We start from the raw sequence: 12,656 nt of genomic DNA, 5'->3' as shown, positions 1-12,656 counted from the left end.
CATTGTCATTGAGACAGGTTTTAGCTTCCCGTTTTAAATTAATTTATATTCCTTCAAGTGCTGTGGGGCAGTCTGAACATATATCCTCAGTGTCTACACTTGGGAATGTTAGCATTTCAATGACAGCTCCCCAGTCCCTAGACTCACAGGCTGTGCAATAGTCTGTGGGGCTCATTGCCGTTACCTAACCATGGGATCAATCAGTCCCCAATTAAATCCCTTGCCAGCCTGACTTCCCACTCAGCTAAGAATTGTTGGATAAGCCTTGTCACTGGAGAGAATTCTCATCTTTAAGCCTTCAGGTTATGGGTCCGAGCCCAGATTCAGGCACTCAAGCAGAAATACAGGCTGACACTGTGATGCTGCACTGAGGGAGTGCTGCACTGCCAACAGTGCCTTGATATGGATGTGATATGAAACTGCGGCCTTGACCCCATTTGCATTATTCAAATAAGAGCAGGGTGATTCACCCCTTCCCATTACTCAGCCCGAGCCAACACCTGAAACAGATCATCGCCAAGTTTCTGTTTCTGGAATCTTGCTGTGTACGAGCTGGTTTTGATAAACCCAAAATTACACTTCAAGTTATGATTTTAACTGTAAAGAGCTTTGATGTCCTGAGGTGTTGAGAGGCACTGCGGAGATGAAACTATTTCCTTTTCTTTCTCAATTAAAGTAAGTTGAAGTTACAGGGTGTGTGAATTTGGATCAGGAAGATCTCCGGTTTGAATTACAGTCCCAGGAGAGTTAGCGGATCTCAACTGGGCTCCAACAGAGTTGCTTTAGTTCATGAAGGGGGAAGGAAAAATCTTCAAGATTGTCATTTTGTGACCATTATCAAATATGAGCATGTTGTGAGCAGCTGCCACATACAGACTCAGGCTTAGCTCTGATGCCTATCACTGTTGAATAGCTGGTCAGCAATCTTTGTGAGTAAGGGACTGCCTGTGTAGGTACTAAAGGGGGACTGTTCGACATAGCTGACAAAGAGGCGGGCATAGCTAGGGCCCATCCAAGTGCGCATGACCACTCCCTGCAATTGGAGGAAATGGGAAGAGTTAAAACAGAAGTTATTGAGGGTGAGGACCAGTTTGGTGGGGCAGAGGAGGGTATTGGTGGGGCAGAGGAGGGTATTAGTGAGGCAGAAGAGGGTATTGGTGGGGCAGAGGAGGGTATTGGGAGGCAGAGGAGGGTATTGGTGAGGCAGAGGAGGGTATTGGTGTGGCAGAGGAGGGTAATGGTGAGGCAGAGGAGGGTATTGGTGGAGGGGAAATGATGGGTCTGTTGGAGAGGAAGAATCAGAGGGCGTGGAGGCTATCCTTGTGGGGTATGGATGTGTAAAAGGACTGCAGTTTTTGGACAGACTTGTGAATAATGGTTACTTGGGCAATGATAGGAGGGTGGTTTGATCCTGTGAAACTTTGCCCATGAAATGGTTTGAGCCTCGAGAGGGGCCAATGAACACAAGAGGAGGTGGAATTTATAATGGGGGAAAAAAATCACTCCCAGGGAAGGGTTTGCTGACTGCTGACATGGAGAAATGAGTGATTATTAAACACTATCTATGACTATTTATTTGTGAACCTTTATCGTGTTTGCTTTGTGGCAGTGGTCCAGCACCTTCAGATTGAAGTGATTTCACCTTCTATTAAAAGGTGATGTTTGCTATGGAAATGGTTGTACTTATTACACCCTGAGTGATCCCTCCATCAGCAAACAGCCATCTTAAACTGACTGCCCCCCACCCGCACTAGTAATGGGCCACAAACAGGCAGAGTCTGTCACCACAACTCCGATAACACCCTCTTCCAGATAGTGCCTGGTCTGACTCGCCTGTGGGATGACAAATTAACAATGCTGATCATTCTATTACATCTGAGGAATGGGGTGTAGTCCTCACATGACATTACATTCTCCCCACCCTGAATTCCTGGCATTCTTGTCGACCATTTCAAAGTCAGGTGACTGCAAAATATTGATGAAATAAAACAACGTTGAAATGGGAATTTTGGAAGAAACTTTAAGCCAGTAGGAAATAGGAACAACAGTAGGCCATTTGGCTCCTCGAGTCTGCTTCCCCATTCAGATTAGATTAGATTAGATTACTTACAGTGTGGAAACAGGCCCTTCGGCCCAACAAGTCCACACTGCCCCGCCGAAGCGCAACCCACCCATACCCCTACATTTATCTCTTACCTAACACTATGGACAATTTAGCATGGCCAATTCACCTGACCTGCACATCTTTGGACTGTGGGAGGAAATCAGAGCACCCGGAGGAAACCCACGCAGACACGGGGAGAACATGCAAACTCCACACAGTCAGTCGCCTGAGGCGGGAATTGAACCGGGGTCTCTGGCGCTGTGAGGCAGCAGTGCTAACCACTGTGCCACCGTGCCGCCCATGGAATCGTGATTGATCTGACATGCCCACATCCACTTCCTTGCCCTTTCCCCATTACCCTAGATTCCTTGACTGAACAAGAATCTCTCCAGCTCATCCTTAAACATACACAAGACTCAGCCCCCACAGTTCTTTGTGGTAAGGAGTTCCAAACAGGGAAAAGGGCCAAATGTTGACAAATGGGACTACATTAATTTAGGATATCTGGTCAGCATGGATGAGTTGGACCAAAGGGTCTGTTTCCATGCTGTACAGCTCTATGACTCACAACCTTCTGAGAGAAGAAATTCTCCCTCATCTCGGTCTTAAATTGGTGCCCCCTTTATTCTGAGACTATGCCCTCTGGTTGTAGACTCTCCCACTAGGGGAAACATCCTCTCAGCATTGACCCTGTCAAGCCCTTTAAGAATCCAATATGTTTCAATGAGACTGTCTCATTCTTCTAAATTCCAGTTTAGACCTTTAAGCCATTTAACCTTTGCTCATAAGGACAATCCTACCATACCATGGATCATCCTTTGTGAACTTTCTTTCAACTACCTTGAATGAAATAATATCTTTCCTCAGTGTAATCCTCTTGCAACTTGCCATTTCACCTATTTTTGTGTCATCTGCAAATTTGGCTACAGTGCATTTGTTTCTTTCCTTTGTCTCTAATATAGGTTGTAAACAGTTATGGGTTCCAACGCAGATCCCTGTGGAATCCCACTGGTCACAGATCGCCAACCTTAAAAAGAGCTCCTTATCCCCACTGGCTGTTCCCTGCCCAGTAACGAGACAGTTTCCAACTCATGAGGAAATCTATTGGCCAGATTTGCCCCTGAAATATGTCATTACGCTATTTTAGCTGTCACTTCCAAGTGGTTCATTTGTACGGTATTGTTCAGGTCCCCCAGCACTTTAAGTACTAATCAAAATGGGGGACATCTCTGGGACACACACCAAACAAACCCACCGCCCTGTGGCCGACCAATTCAACTTCACCTCCTACTTTGCCAAGGACATGCAAGTCCCGGGCTTCCTCCACTGCCAAATCCACTACCCGACACCTGGAGGAAGAACATCTCATCTTCTGCCTTGGGATCCTCCAATGACATGGCATCAATGTTGACTTCAACAGTTTCCTTCCCCCACCTTATCCCAGTTCCAACCCTCCAACTCGGCACCGCCCTCTTGAACTGTCCTCCCTGTCCATCTTCCTTCCCACCTATCGGCTCCACCCTCCCCTCTGACCTATCACCATCACCACCTTATCTGCATCTACCTATCACCTTCCCAACTACCTTCCTCTCATCCTCACCCCAGCCTCCTATTTATTTCTCAGCCCCCTTTCCCCACAACATTCCTAATGAAGGGCTTGTGCCTGAACTGTCAACTCTCCTGCTTCTCAGATGCTGCCTGACTGGCTGTGCTTTTCCAGCGTCACACTTTTCAACCTTGGATCATTAACCAGTCTGACAATGGGATCACACCACAGACTAAGCCAGGTCGTAATGACAAATTGTCATTACACAGCACTCCTGCAAACTTAGACACAAAGAGCTTTATGACCAATGAAGTAAAGTCACCTAGGTAAGGCAGGAAATTCAGCAGACAATTTCAGCACAGCAGGATCCCAGAAACAGCAAGACACAGACCAGACCACCTGTGAGGGTACAATATTGGGAGCAACTCTCTTTGAATCCTCAACGTTGATCTGAGAAGGCAGCTGGAGCTTCCATTTAACACTTCACACAAAAGGTGTCACCTCAGAGCAGCACTCCCTCAGTGCTGCATTGGAACATTAGCCTGAAATAGCAGCCTCTCACCAGAAGCAAAAGGTGTTCCCACTGAGCTAAGACACACGTTTACACACAAAATACCAATCAGCAATTTACTCAGCTACCAACTATGACTGAGCAATATCTTTTGTTTCCACTTTTATCTCCTGTTTTAAATTTAAGTTGAAAGGTTCAAGTCCACCTGGTCCAGAGATGTGTAATAAATCCCTGAACAGGTTGCTTCGAAAATAACTAGAAATGTGGCAAATATCCAGCCCACAGAACAGGAATGAGCTTATGTTCAAGGAAAATATGTTGAAACTCAGATTAAACAAAGTGAGAAGCTTCTATTTATCTCCAGGATACACATCAAGATTGAGAATAAAGGCATTGCTATCTGCACAGCATTTCTTCAGGAGTTGTGTTAACCGTACAGCTCCCAGTCTGAATTCACCATCATTCAAAACTTTGAATATATGGAAATGATATGGATAGGTACCAGGCATTTCTCGAATCCACTGTGCACCAACAACACAGTGCCAAATGAAAACAGCCATACCTCAACACCTGCCCATGCATTACACTTCTAAAAGTACAATTCCCCAAAACAGCTGTCTTGGTGCAGTGGTGGTATCTCTGCCCCTCAGGCAGGAGACCTAGGTTCAAGTCCCACCTTGTATGCCATAACATCTCTGAACAGGGTGATTAGCAAATGACTACAATTCCCCAAAAGTCACAGGCCATACCAGCGAATGGCCTATGAACAGCTGTCAAACATACAGTCCAACTCCAAGTCCATCTGAATGGAAAAAGCCAAGACGCTGTGAACATGGTTAGCCTGCAGGACACTAAACAAGGAGTTGTTATAAGAATGGTGTGTTCTAAGCAGCTTCTGCAGTTGTCCAATCCCCTTTGACTGAAAATAATGTGAACAGCCCTAAAGGCTGTGGGCACTTTCAAGATGACCAGTGGATTTTTAACCTGGAGTAGATGTAGTTATGGCAACTTACTGAAATTTTTGTGAATTGTGATTCAGAGCAGGATGATGGATTTGATGCCTCCAACCTGAAACTAACAAGACCCATGCTGCTGTCAGAGTGCCTTGTGTTGGGAGTTCATAACATTTATACAGGATAAAATATTTAATGGAAGGGTCTTTGGAGAGAATTGCTTCTTTGATGTAGCTTTTTTATACTCGGCCCTAATTGTCCATACCTGATGCAAATGACTTCTTTTGTCAGAGGAAAGAGGATGAGTTTTGATTATTCAGCCACACACCCATGACAGCCAAATCACTTCTGTCATAGAGTCAAAGAGATGTACAGCAGAGAAACAGACCCTTTGGTCCAACCCATCCATGCTAACCAGTTATCCTAACCTAATCCAGTCCCATTTGCCAGCACTTGGCCCATATCCCTCAAACCCTTCCTATTAGATTAAATTCTTCCCTTCCCCACCAGTCCCTACATGATCATGTAAGTTGCCATAAAATGTCATGTCACAATCGAGATTCCGAGCCTGAAAAGAAATCCAAATTCAAACTATGACTGACTTCTGCTTTCATGCAGAGCTCCTGAGTACTGTTAAAAACTGTACAGTAAAAAAAGACATGAGCTTCAGTCTAAGATTCAACATCCAGAACCAATGGTGATAGTATGGAACCATTAGCTATTTGAACAATATTTGGAAAATTTTCAGATTTTACTGCTGTAAATGCTACTTGTAAATCTTTTGAGACCCGTTTCAATTAGTATTCTGTTACATTTTACTGTAATAATTTGTTTTAATGCCTAACAATACACTGGGCAGTAAAGCCAGGAATCAGCCGATAATGAATATCATACTTTCGCATTAAGCAATCAACTTGCTAGTCAGAGGACTCCCATTGTATTCACCACCATCACCAACAACTCTATTCTGGTCATTGGTGCCATCAGCTGTAACCAGATTACTAGGACGAGGATTGCTACTCACTTTGATGTCTTGCTGCTCGGGGAGACCTTAAACGTGCTCTTTTTCGTGAACATGTTGCCAGAGTGTTGCCTCTGATGTCAATGAATCCCTGTTATTCTGATTCTGTCTTTGTGGCTCTTCCTGTGCCTGTCCGAGGCTCTGTCTCTTACACAAATACCCACATGCAGATACGCAGACAGTGTGTGTGTGCACAGCAAATTCCAACTCTCAGTGAAAGTTGGGCTTGGAGGGAGGCTCCTTTTCAATGACAGGTGATCCAAGGAAGATCAAGCACAGAGTTTCAGGTTGATGTGAAACTTGCAGAACTGGTTCAGAAGGGAATGTGACTGAGAGAAGGAGAAGCCAGTTACTCCACCCACTTCAGCCCAATGAATCATGAAGGTACACAGAGTCCAATTGCCAGGGAGCTGAACTTTCAGGCAGTCAGTAATTTAAAAGGACTTCAGTTGCATTCTGCTCTCACATGGAAGAGTCACACACTGAGTGGGAAGTGAAGGGTTTGGTGGAAATGGGGATAGCAGGAAGGGAGAAAGAAAGAGATAGAGAGAATGAGAGTGTCAGAGTGAAACAAAGAGGAGAGAATGACACCGAAAGAAAGAATAGGGAGAGAAAGAGAGAAAGTATGAAAGAAAGAGAGAAAAAGAATTGAAACAGAGAGAGAAAGACAAAAAAGAAAGACAGAAAAAAAATAGAAGCAGAGGAGAGATAAAATAGATAGAGCAAGAAAGAAAGGAAACTAGAGAGAAGGAAAGAATGAAAGAGAAAAAAAGAGAGGCTAAAGATCTCCAGCACAAAAAAACTATTGCATGATTCTCTGATTCTCATCCTGTGATTCAGAATGTAGTGGAGAAACTCAGTAGGTCTGGCAGCAACTGCGGGGAAAGGTATAGAGTTGATATTTCGAGTCTGGTATAACTCTTCTTCAGAACTGGGTCTCCAGCATCCATAATAATTTGATTAGATTAGATTACATTACATTACAGTGGACTGTGGGAGGAAACCGGAGCACCCGGAGGAAACCCACGCAGACACGGGGAGAATGTGCAAACTCCACACAGTCAGTCGCCTGAGGTGGGAAATGAACCCGGGTCTCTGGCGCTGTGAGGCAGCAGTGCTAACCACTGTGCCACCGTGCCTCTTTTGTCACTCAAGAGAACTGCTGACCCTATTGCAGAATCACTTCATCTGCGTACTCCTGAGAGGAGGGAGAAGGGTCTTATCTGAAAGATGGTATTGCTGACCTGTATCATACTCTCAGGGTGCTCAGAATATCAGTCTGGACTGCTCAAGTCATGACAGATCTCCTGATTTTACTGAGTTTTGTACATGGGTTGGAAAGGGTTAATCCTGAGGTGTGCCATAAGCACTGCCCACCATGATGATGTCATCTGGCCTTGTGGGTGGAACAGCTGACGACCTCGAAGGATTGACCAAATACCCAGGTCCCCTTTGTAGTCTCTGTATCAAACTCTAATGTAACTTTAACTAGTAATTAACATACAATAAACAATATCTTATTAACAACAAGAGACTCTTCTAGTTGGCCCAGGAAGTGGCTTTTCTCTCCCAGTGGAGTCCAAGCAGGACCTGGAATGTCCCAATTTAAACAGGATGGTAGCAGTGCCCCTCACCATGAACTGCAACAGTGCAGTGAGCAGCACTGCCCATCCAGCACCGAGCAGCTGACCCTCCCTGTCTGAGCGTTTGACAATGAGACGGTTTAATCTGAGGAACGTGCTTCATAAGACAGGGCTGACATGAGGAGGAATATTCATCATTCCCTAGGCTGTGAAGCTTTGGAATTCTGTATTGCTGAAGGCTCTAAATTATCAGTCACTGAGTACTCAATCATTACTACTGAGGGCTATGAATGCTCAGTAATTGAGTACTCAATACTGTACTGTGGAATGAACTTCCCCAGGAAGTTGTGGATGTGTGCTCAATTACGTTTAAAAAACATTGGAGAGATACATGAAGAAACGTGTGGAGGGATATGGGCCAAGCACAGGCAGGTAGGGCTGGTTTAGTTTCAGATTATGGTCATTTTGGATTGGTCGGACCAAAGGGTCTGTTTCATACTGTACTGCTCTATGGCTCTGACTGATCAGTCACTGAGTACTCAGTCACTTGTACTGAGGGCTCCTGGTGTTCAATCATTGAGTACTTTCAAGACAGTAGATTTTCAGACACACAGTGGTTAGCACTGCTGCCTCACAGCGCCAGAGACCCGGGTTCAATTCCCGCCTCAGGCGACTGTCTGTGTGGAGTTTGCACATTCTCCCCCCGTCTGCCTGGGTTTCCTGCCACAGTCCAAAGATGTGCAGGTCAGGTGAATTGGCCATGCTAAATTGTCCATAGTGTTAGGTGAAGGGGTATGGGTGGGTTGTGGGTCGGTGTGGACCTGTTGGGCCGAAGGGCCTGTTTCCACACTGTAAGTAATCTAATCTAACTAAAGGAATCATAGATTATGGGATAGATAAGGAAAATGCTGAACAGGTCAAAGTTCATCCAATAAGTGGCAGAGCATTCCTGATGAAGAGCTTATGTTCTAAACGTCAACTCTCCTGCTCCTCGGATACTGGCTGTGCTTTTCCAGCAACACACGTTTTGACTCTGACTGCAGAGCATTTGTGTCAAGACTGTGGTGCTGGAAAAACACAGCAGGTCAGGCAGCATCTAAGGAGCAGAAGAATCAATGTTTCAGGCATAAGCCCTTCATCAGGAATCAGCACAGCATTTGGGCATAGTAAAACCATAGCACAATTCTGCCGCAACTTTATTCAAACATCATTCAATCTTAAAATAACTATTGTACCCACCACCATTAACCATACCTTGTGTTGGTTATCAAATCAAACTGGTCTTGGTCTGTCCACCACACCTTGGCATGAGAGATGGGTAAGGGACATACTCAGCTTGCCATGAGTGGCAATAATATCATCTTCATCTGTCGCTGAAGATCTGAAGAAAGACCAGCATCAGGGAGATGGCCAGCCTTGATACGTCTTGGGCAAAGGCCTTGTATCTCTGTATACCCAAAAAAATGCATCAGACTATTGCCTGAATATCCTACCTGCTCCTATATCCTATGTTCTTATTCCCTGTGACTCAGCGTGCTAATGGCAGGCTTCACAAACTAATGTAGAGCTTCGTGTAATAGGATGAACTGTGTCAGGCCACTGGGGATGTCCAAGTGAGATGGGGCCATAGACCAGACACAGTGTTAATCTGTGAACCATAGTCAAGCATTTCCATAATGTCCTTTCAGCAAAATATATTGCATTGATAAAACATCTCAAATTACATTCCCAAACACTTCAAGTCCCATCCAGTCTGTGCCAGTTATAAACAACCACCTGACTATTCTAATCCCATTTTCCAACACTTGGCCCACAGCCTTGTATGTCTTGGCATTGCAAGTGTAGTGGCTGTAGGTTTGCTTGCTGAGCTGGAAGGTTCGCCTTCAGACGTTTTGCCATCGTACTAGGTAACATCTTCAGTGAGTCTCTGGATGAAACCGGTGGTAAAACGGTAAGGCCTGCTTTTTATTTACGTGTTTAGGTTTCCTTGGGTTGGTGATATCATTTCCTGTGGTGATGCCATTTCCTATCTTTTTCTCAGGGGTTGGTAAATGGGACCAGTCAATGTGTTTGTTGATAGAGTTCCAATTGGAATGCCATGCTTCTAGGAATTCTCATTTTGGTCTCTGTTTGGCTTGGCCTGGTATGGATGTGTTGTCTCAGTCGAAGTGGTGTCCTTCCTCATCTGTATGTAAAGATAATAGTGAGAATGGGTTATGTTGTTTTGTGGCTAGTTGGTGTTCATATATCCTGGTGGCTAGTTTTCTGCCTGTTTGTCCAATGTAGTGTTTGTTACAGTTCTTGCAAGGTATTTTGTAAATGACATTAGTTTTGCTTGTTGTCTTTTTAGGGTCTTTCAAGTTCAAGTTCATTAGCTGCTGTTTTAGTGTGTTGGTGGGTTTGTGAGCTATTGTGATGCCAAGTGGTCTGAGTAGTCTGGCAGTCATTTCTGAGATGTCTTTGATGTAGGGGAGTGGCTAGGGTTTCAGGATGTGTTTTGTTTGCTTGTTTGGGTTTGTTACTGAGAAATCAGTGGACTGTGTTCATTGGGTACCCATGCATTTTGAATACACTGTACTGGTGATTTTCCTCTGCAAGTGTACATCTAAATACTCCTTCAATGTGATGACGGTTTCTGCCTGTACCACCCTCCCAGGCAGTGAGTTCCAGATTCCAACCATTCTCTGGCTGAAAAGATTTTTCCTCACATCTCCACTAAACCTCTTGCCTCTTAAATCTGTTTATCTCCATCAAGGGGAAACGTTTCTTCCTGTCTGCCCTATGTCCTTCATAATGTTATACAGGCTTAAACATATTTACCAACAGGTTCAAGAACAGCTTCTTCCCCGCTGTTATTAAACTGCTGAGTGCACCTAATTTCAAACCTCCTGTTGATCTTTCTTTGTATGTGTCCTGTGCAGCTATAACTCTTTATGTCTCTCTCTGTTTAAGCACTCTTTGGTCCTTGTATGTTATGACCTGCCTGTACTGCTTGCAAAACAAAAGTTTTCACTGTACATGACAACAATAAATCAAATTAAATCTCAATTATATCGTCTCTCAGTCTCCTCTGCTGGAAGGAAAACAACCCCAGTCTGTCCAACCTCTTTTCATAACTGAAACTCTCCAGTTAGGGCAGCACCTGTGGGTGGCTCAGTGGTTAGCACTGCTGCCTCACAGCGCCTGCGACCTGGGTTCGATTCCTGCCTTGGACGACTGTCTGTGTGGAGTTTGCACATTCTCCCCGCGTCTGCGTGGGTTTCCTCCGGTTTCCTCCCACAGTCCAAAGATGTGCAGGTCAGGTGAATTGATTATGCTAAATTGCCCTTAGTGTTAGGTGCATTAGTCATAGGGAAATGGGTCTGGGTGGGTTACTGTTTGGAGGGTCGGTGTGGACTTGTTGGGCTGAAGGAAATCTAATAGTGTAGGGATCTAATCCTAGTAAATCTCCTCTGCACCTTCCCCAGTGCTATCATACCTCTCCAGAAATGTGGGTTTCAGAATTGCACACAATACTCTAGCTGTGACTTGGTAGTCATTTGAATGCAGAGAATGTGATTCTCACTCATTCACACACATTCCTCACATAGTTTCTGTCAGCACCCAGTGCTCTTTCTCGATTTTCTAGTCCTGCGATATGGTCCGGGTGGAAAGAGAATGTTACCTTTCTGAGAGAGGGACAAGAAAATTGGCAAAAAGAAATCTAAAATAAACAAGAACAACCCAGTCCTTGCCTTGAGTCTTCAGCCGTGGCTCAGTTTTAGTCAGAGGGATCTCTGTTTAAATCCCACCCCAAAATTGGAGAATAAGATAAAAAGCTGACAACTCCTGTGGAGCACTGCATGATCTGTGATGCCATTTTTCACAGGAACTGTTAAACCAAGCCCTGTTCAAGTGAATATTTTTTAAAACATCACATGGCAATGTTTCCAAAAATAGAAATTGGGATTTCCACCCTGTCTCCTCAATAATATTTTATCGCTCAACCAACCTCACAAAAACCAATCATCTGCTTATTAACTTATTACGGATAGTGGGATCTTGCTGTGTACATATTGGTTGCTGTACCTCCTCTAGAACAATGACAATATTTCAAAAGTACTTCACTGACAGTGGAGTATTTGAGCCATTCAGTGATTGTACAAAGTGCTAGATAAATTCAGGCCATGCTGTTCTTTGGAAGGTCATCCCGGATGCTCTGGGTTGGGCTTAAAGCTATAATTGTCTCTCTCTGAAGCAGGAGCCTGACTCTGAAGCTACAACTGACACACCATTGGGAAATGCCACCATCAAATGGTTCCCAGTGGTCTCAGAAGGAAGCAGAATTCAATTACTCTGAAAGGTGCAAATGTTGAACTCAGTTACAGTTTTTTTTAATATAATAAATTTTTATTAAGAAAATATAGATTTTTAAATATTACAGCAAATACAAAACAATGCAATTCAAAACAGTACAAAAATAGTACAAAACTAAACCCAAATAATAAAAAAAATCCCCAACCCACCCTCCTATACTAATGTATAAACATATATAGAGAAGTATAAAATTAAAAAAAAAACCTAAACTAGCTATTTAACTAACTAAATAAATACCTAACAACAAACCACTAAATAGTAATAACTCAGCCCAGCCAAACAAAACACTCATACATTCACAGTTCCTCCTGCCTGGATATTAGACTCATGAAACACAATCGTTACAGCTATATAAAAGCCCTTGTTAGTGTGGCAGATAAATCTGTGTCCAGGTATTTCAAAAAGGGTTGCCATGTCTTGTAAAAATTCTCAGTTTTGTGGTGTACCATATTTGTGAGAAAATCCAGGGGAATATGCACCATAACAATCTTCCACCAACCCGACAGGCCTGGGCGGTTTTCTGATATCCAACCTAGCAAGATATTCTTCCTTGCACAGAATGTAAGAATATTGAAAAGTTTT

At 43.9% G+C, this 12,656-nt stretch overlaps 1 protein-coding gene across 1 annotated transcript in view; it reads right to left on the bottom strand.

The window, feature by feature from the left end:
• The window catches only part of evpla (envoplakin a), an 81,748-nt gene extending 75,324 nt beyond the window's left edge, over positions 1-6,424 (bottom strand). The window contains exon 1 of the mRNA XM_043714322.1: positions 6,139-6,424. Within this exon, the coding sequence (XP_043570257.1) occupies positions 6,139-6,191 (53 nt within the window). The 5' untranslated portion in view covers positions 6,192-6,424. The remainder of the gene's footprint in view (positions 1-6,138) is intronic.
• Between the last annotated feature and the right edge of the window lie 6,232 nt (positions 6,425-12,656).

The sequence above is a fragment of the Chiloscyllium plagiosum genome, chromosome 24 (assembly GCF_004010195.1).
Source record: "Chiloscyllium plagiosum isolate BGI_BamShark_2017 chromosome 24, ASM401019v2, whole genome shotgun sequence".
NCBI classification, from domain to species: Eukaryota; Metazoa; Chordata; class Chondrichthyes; order Orectolobiformes; family Hemiscylliidae; genus Chiloscyllium; species Chiloscyllium plagiosum.
This window is presented reverse-complemented; position numbering and strand designations above follow the sequence as displayed.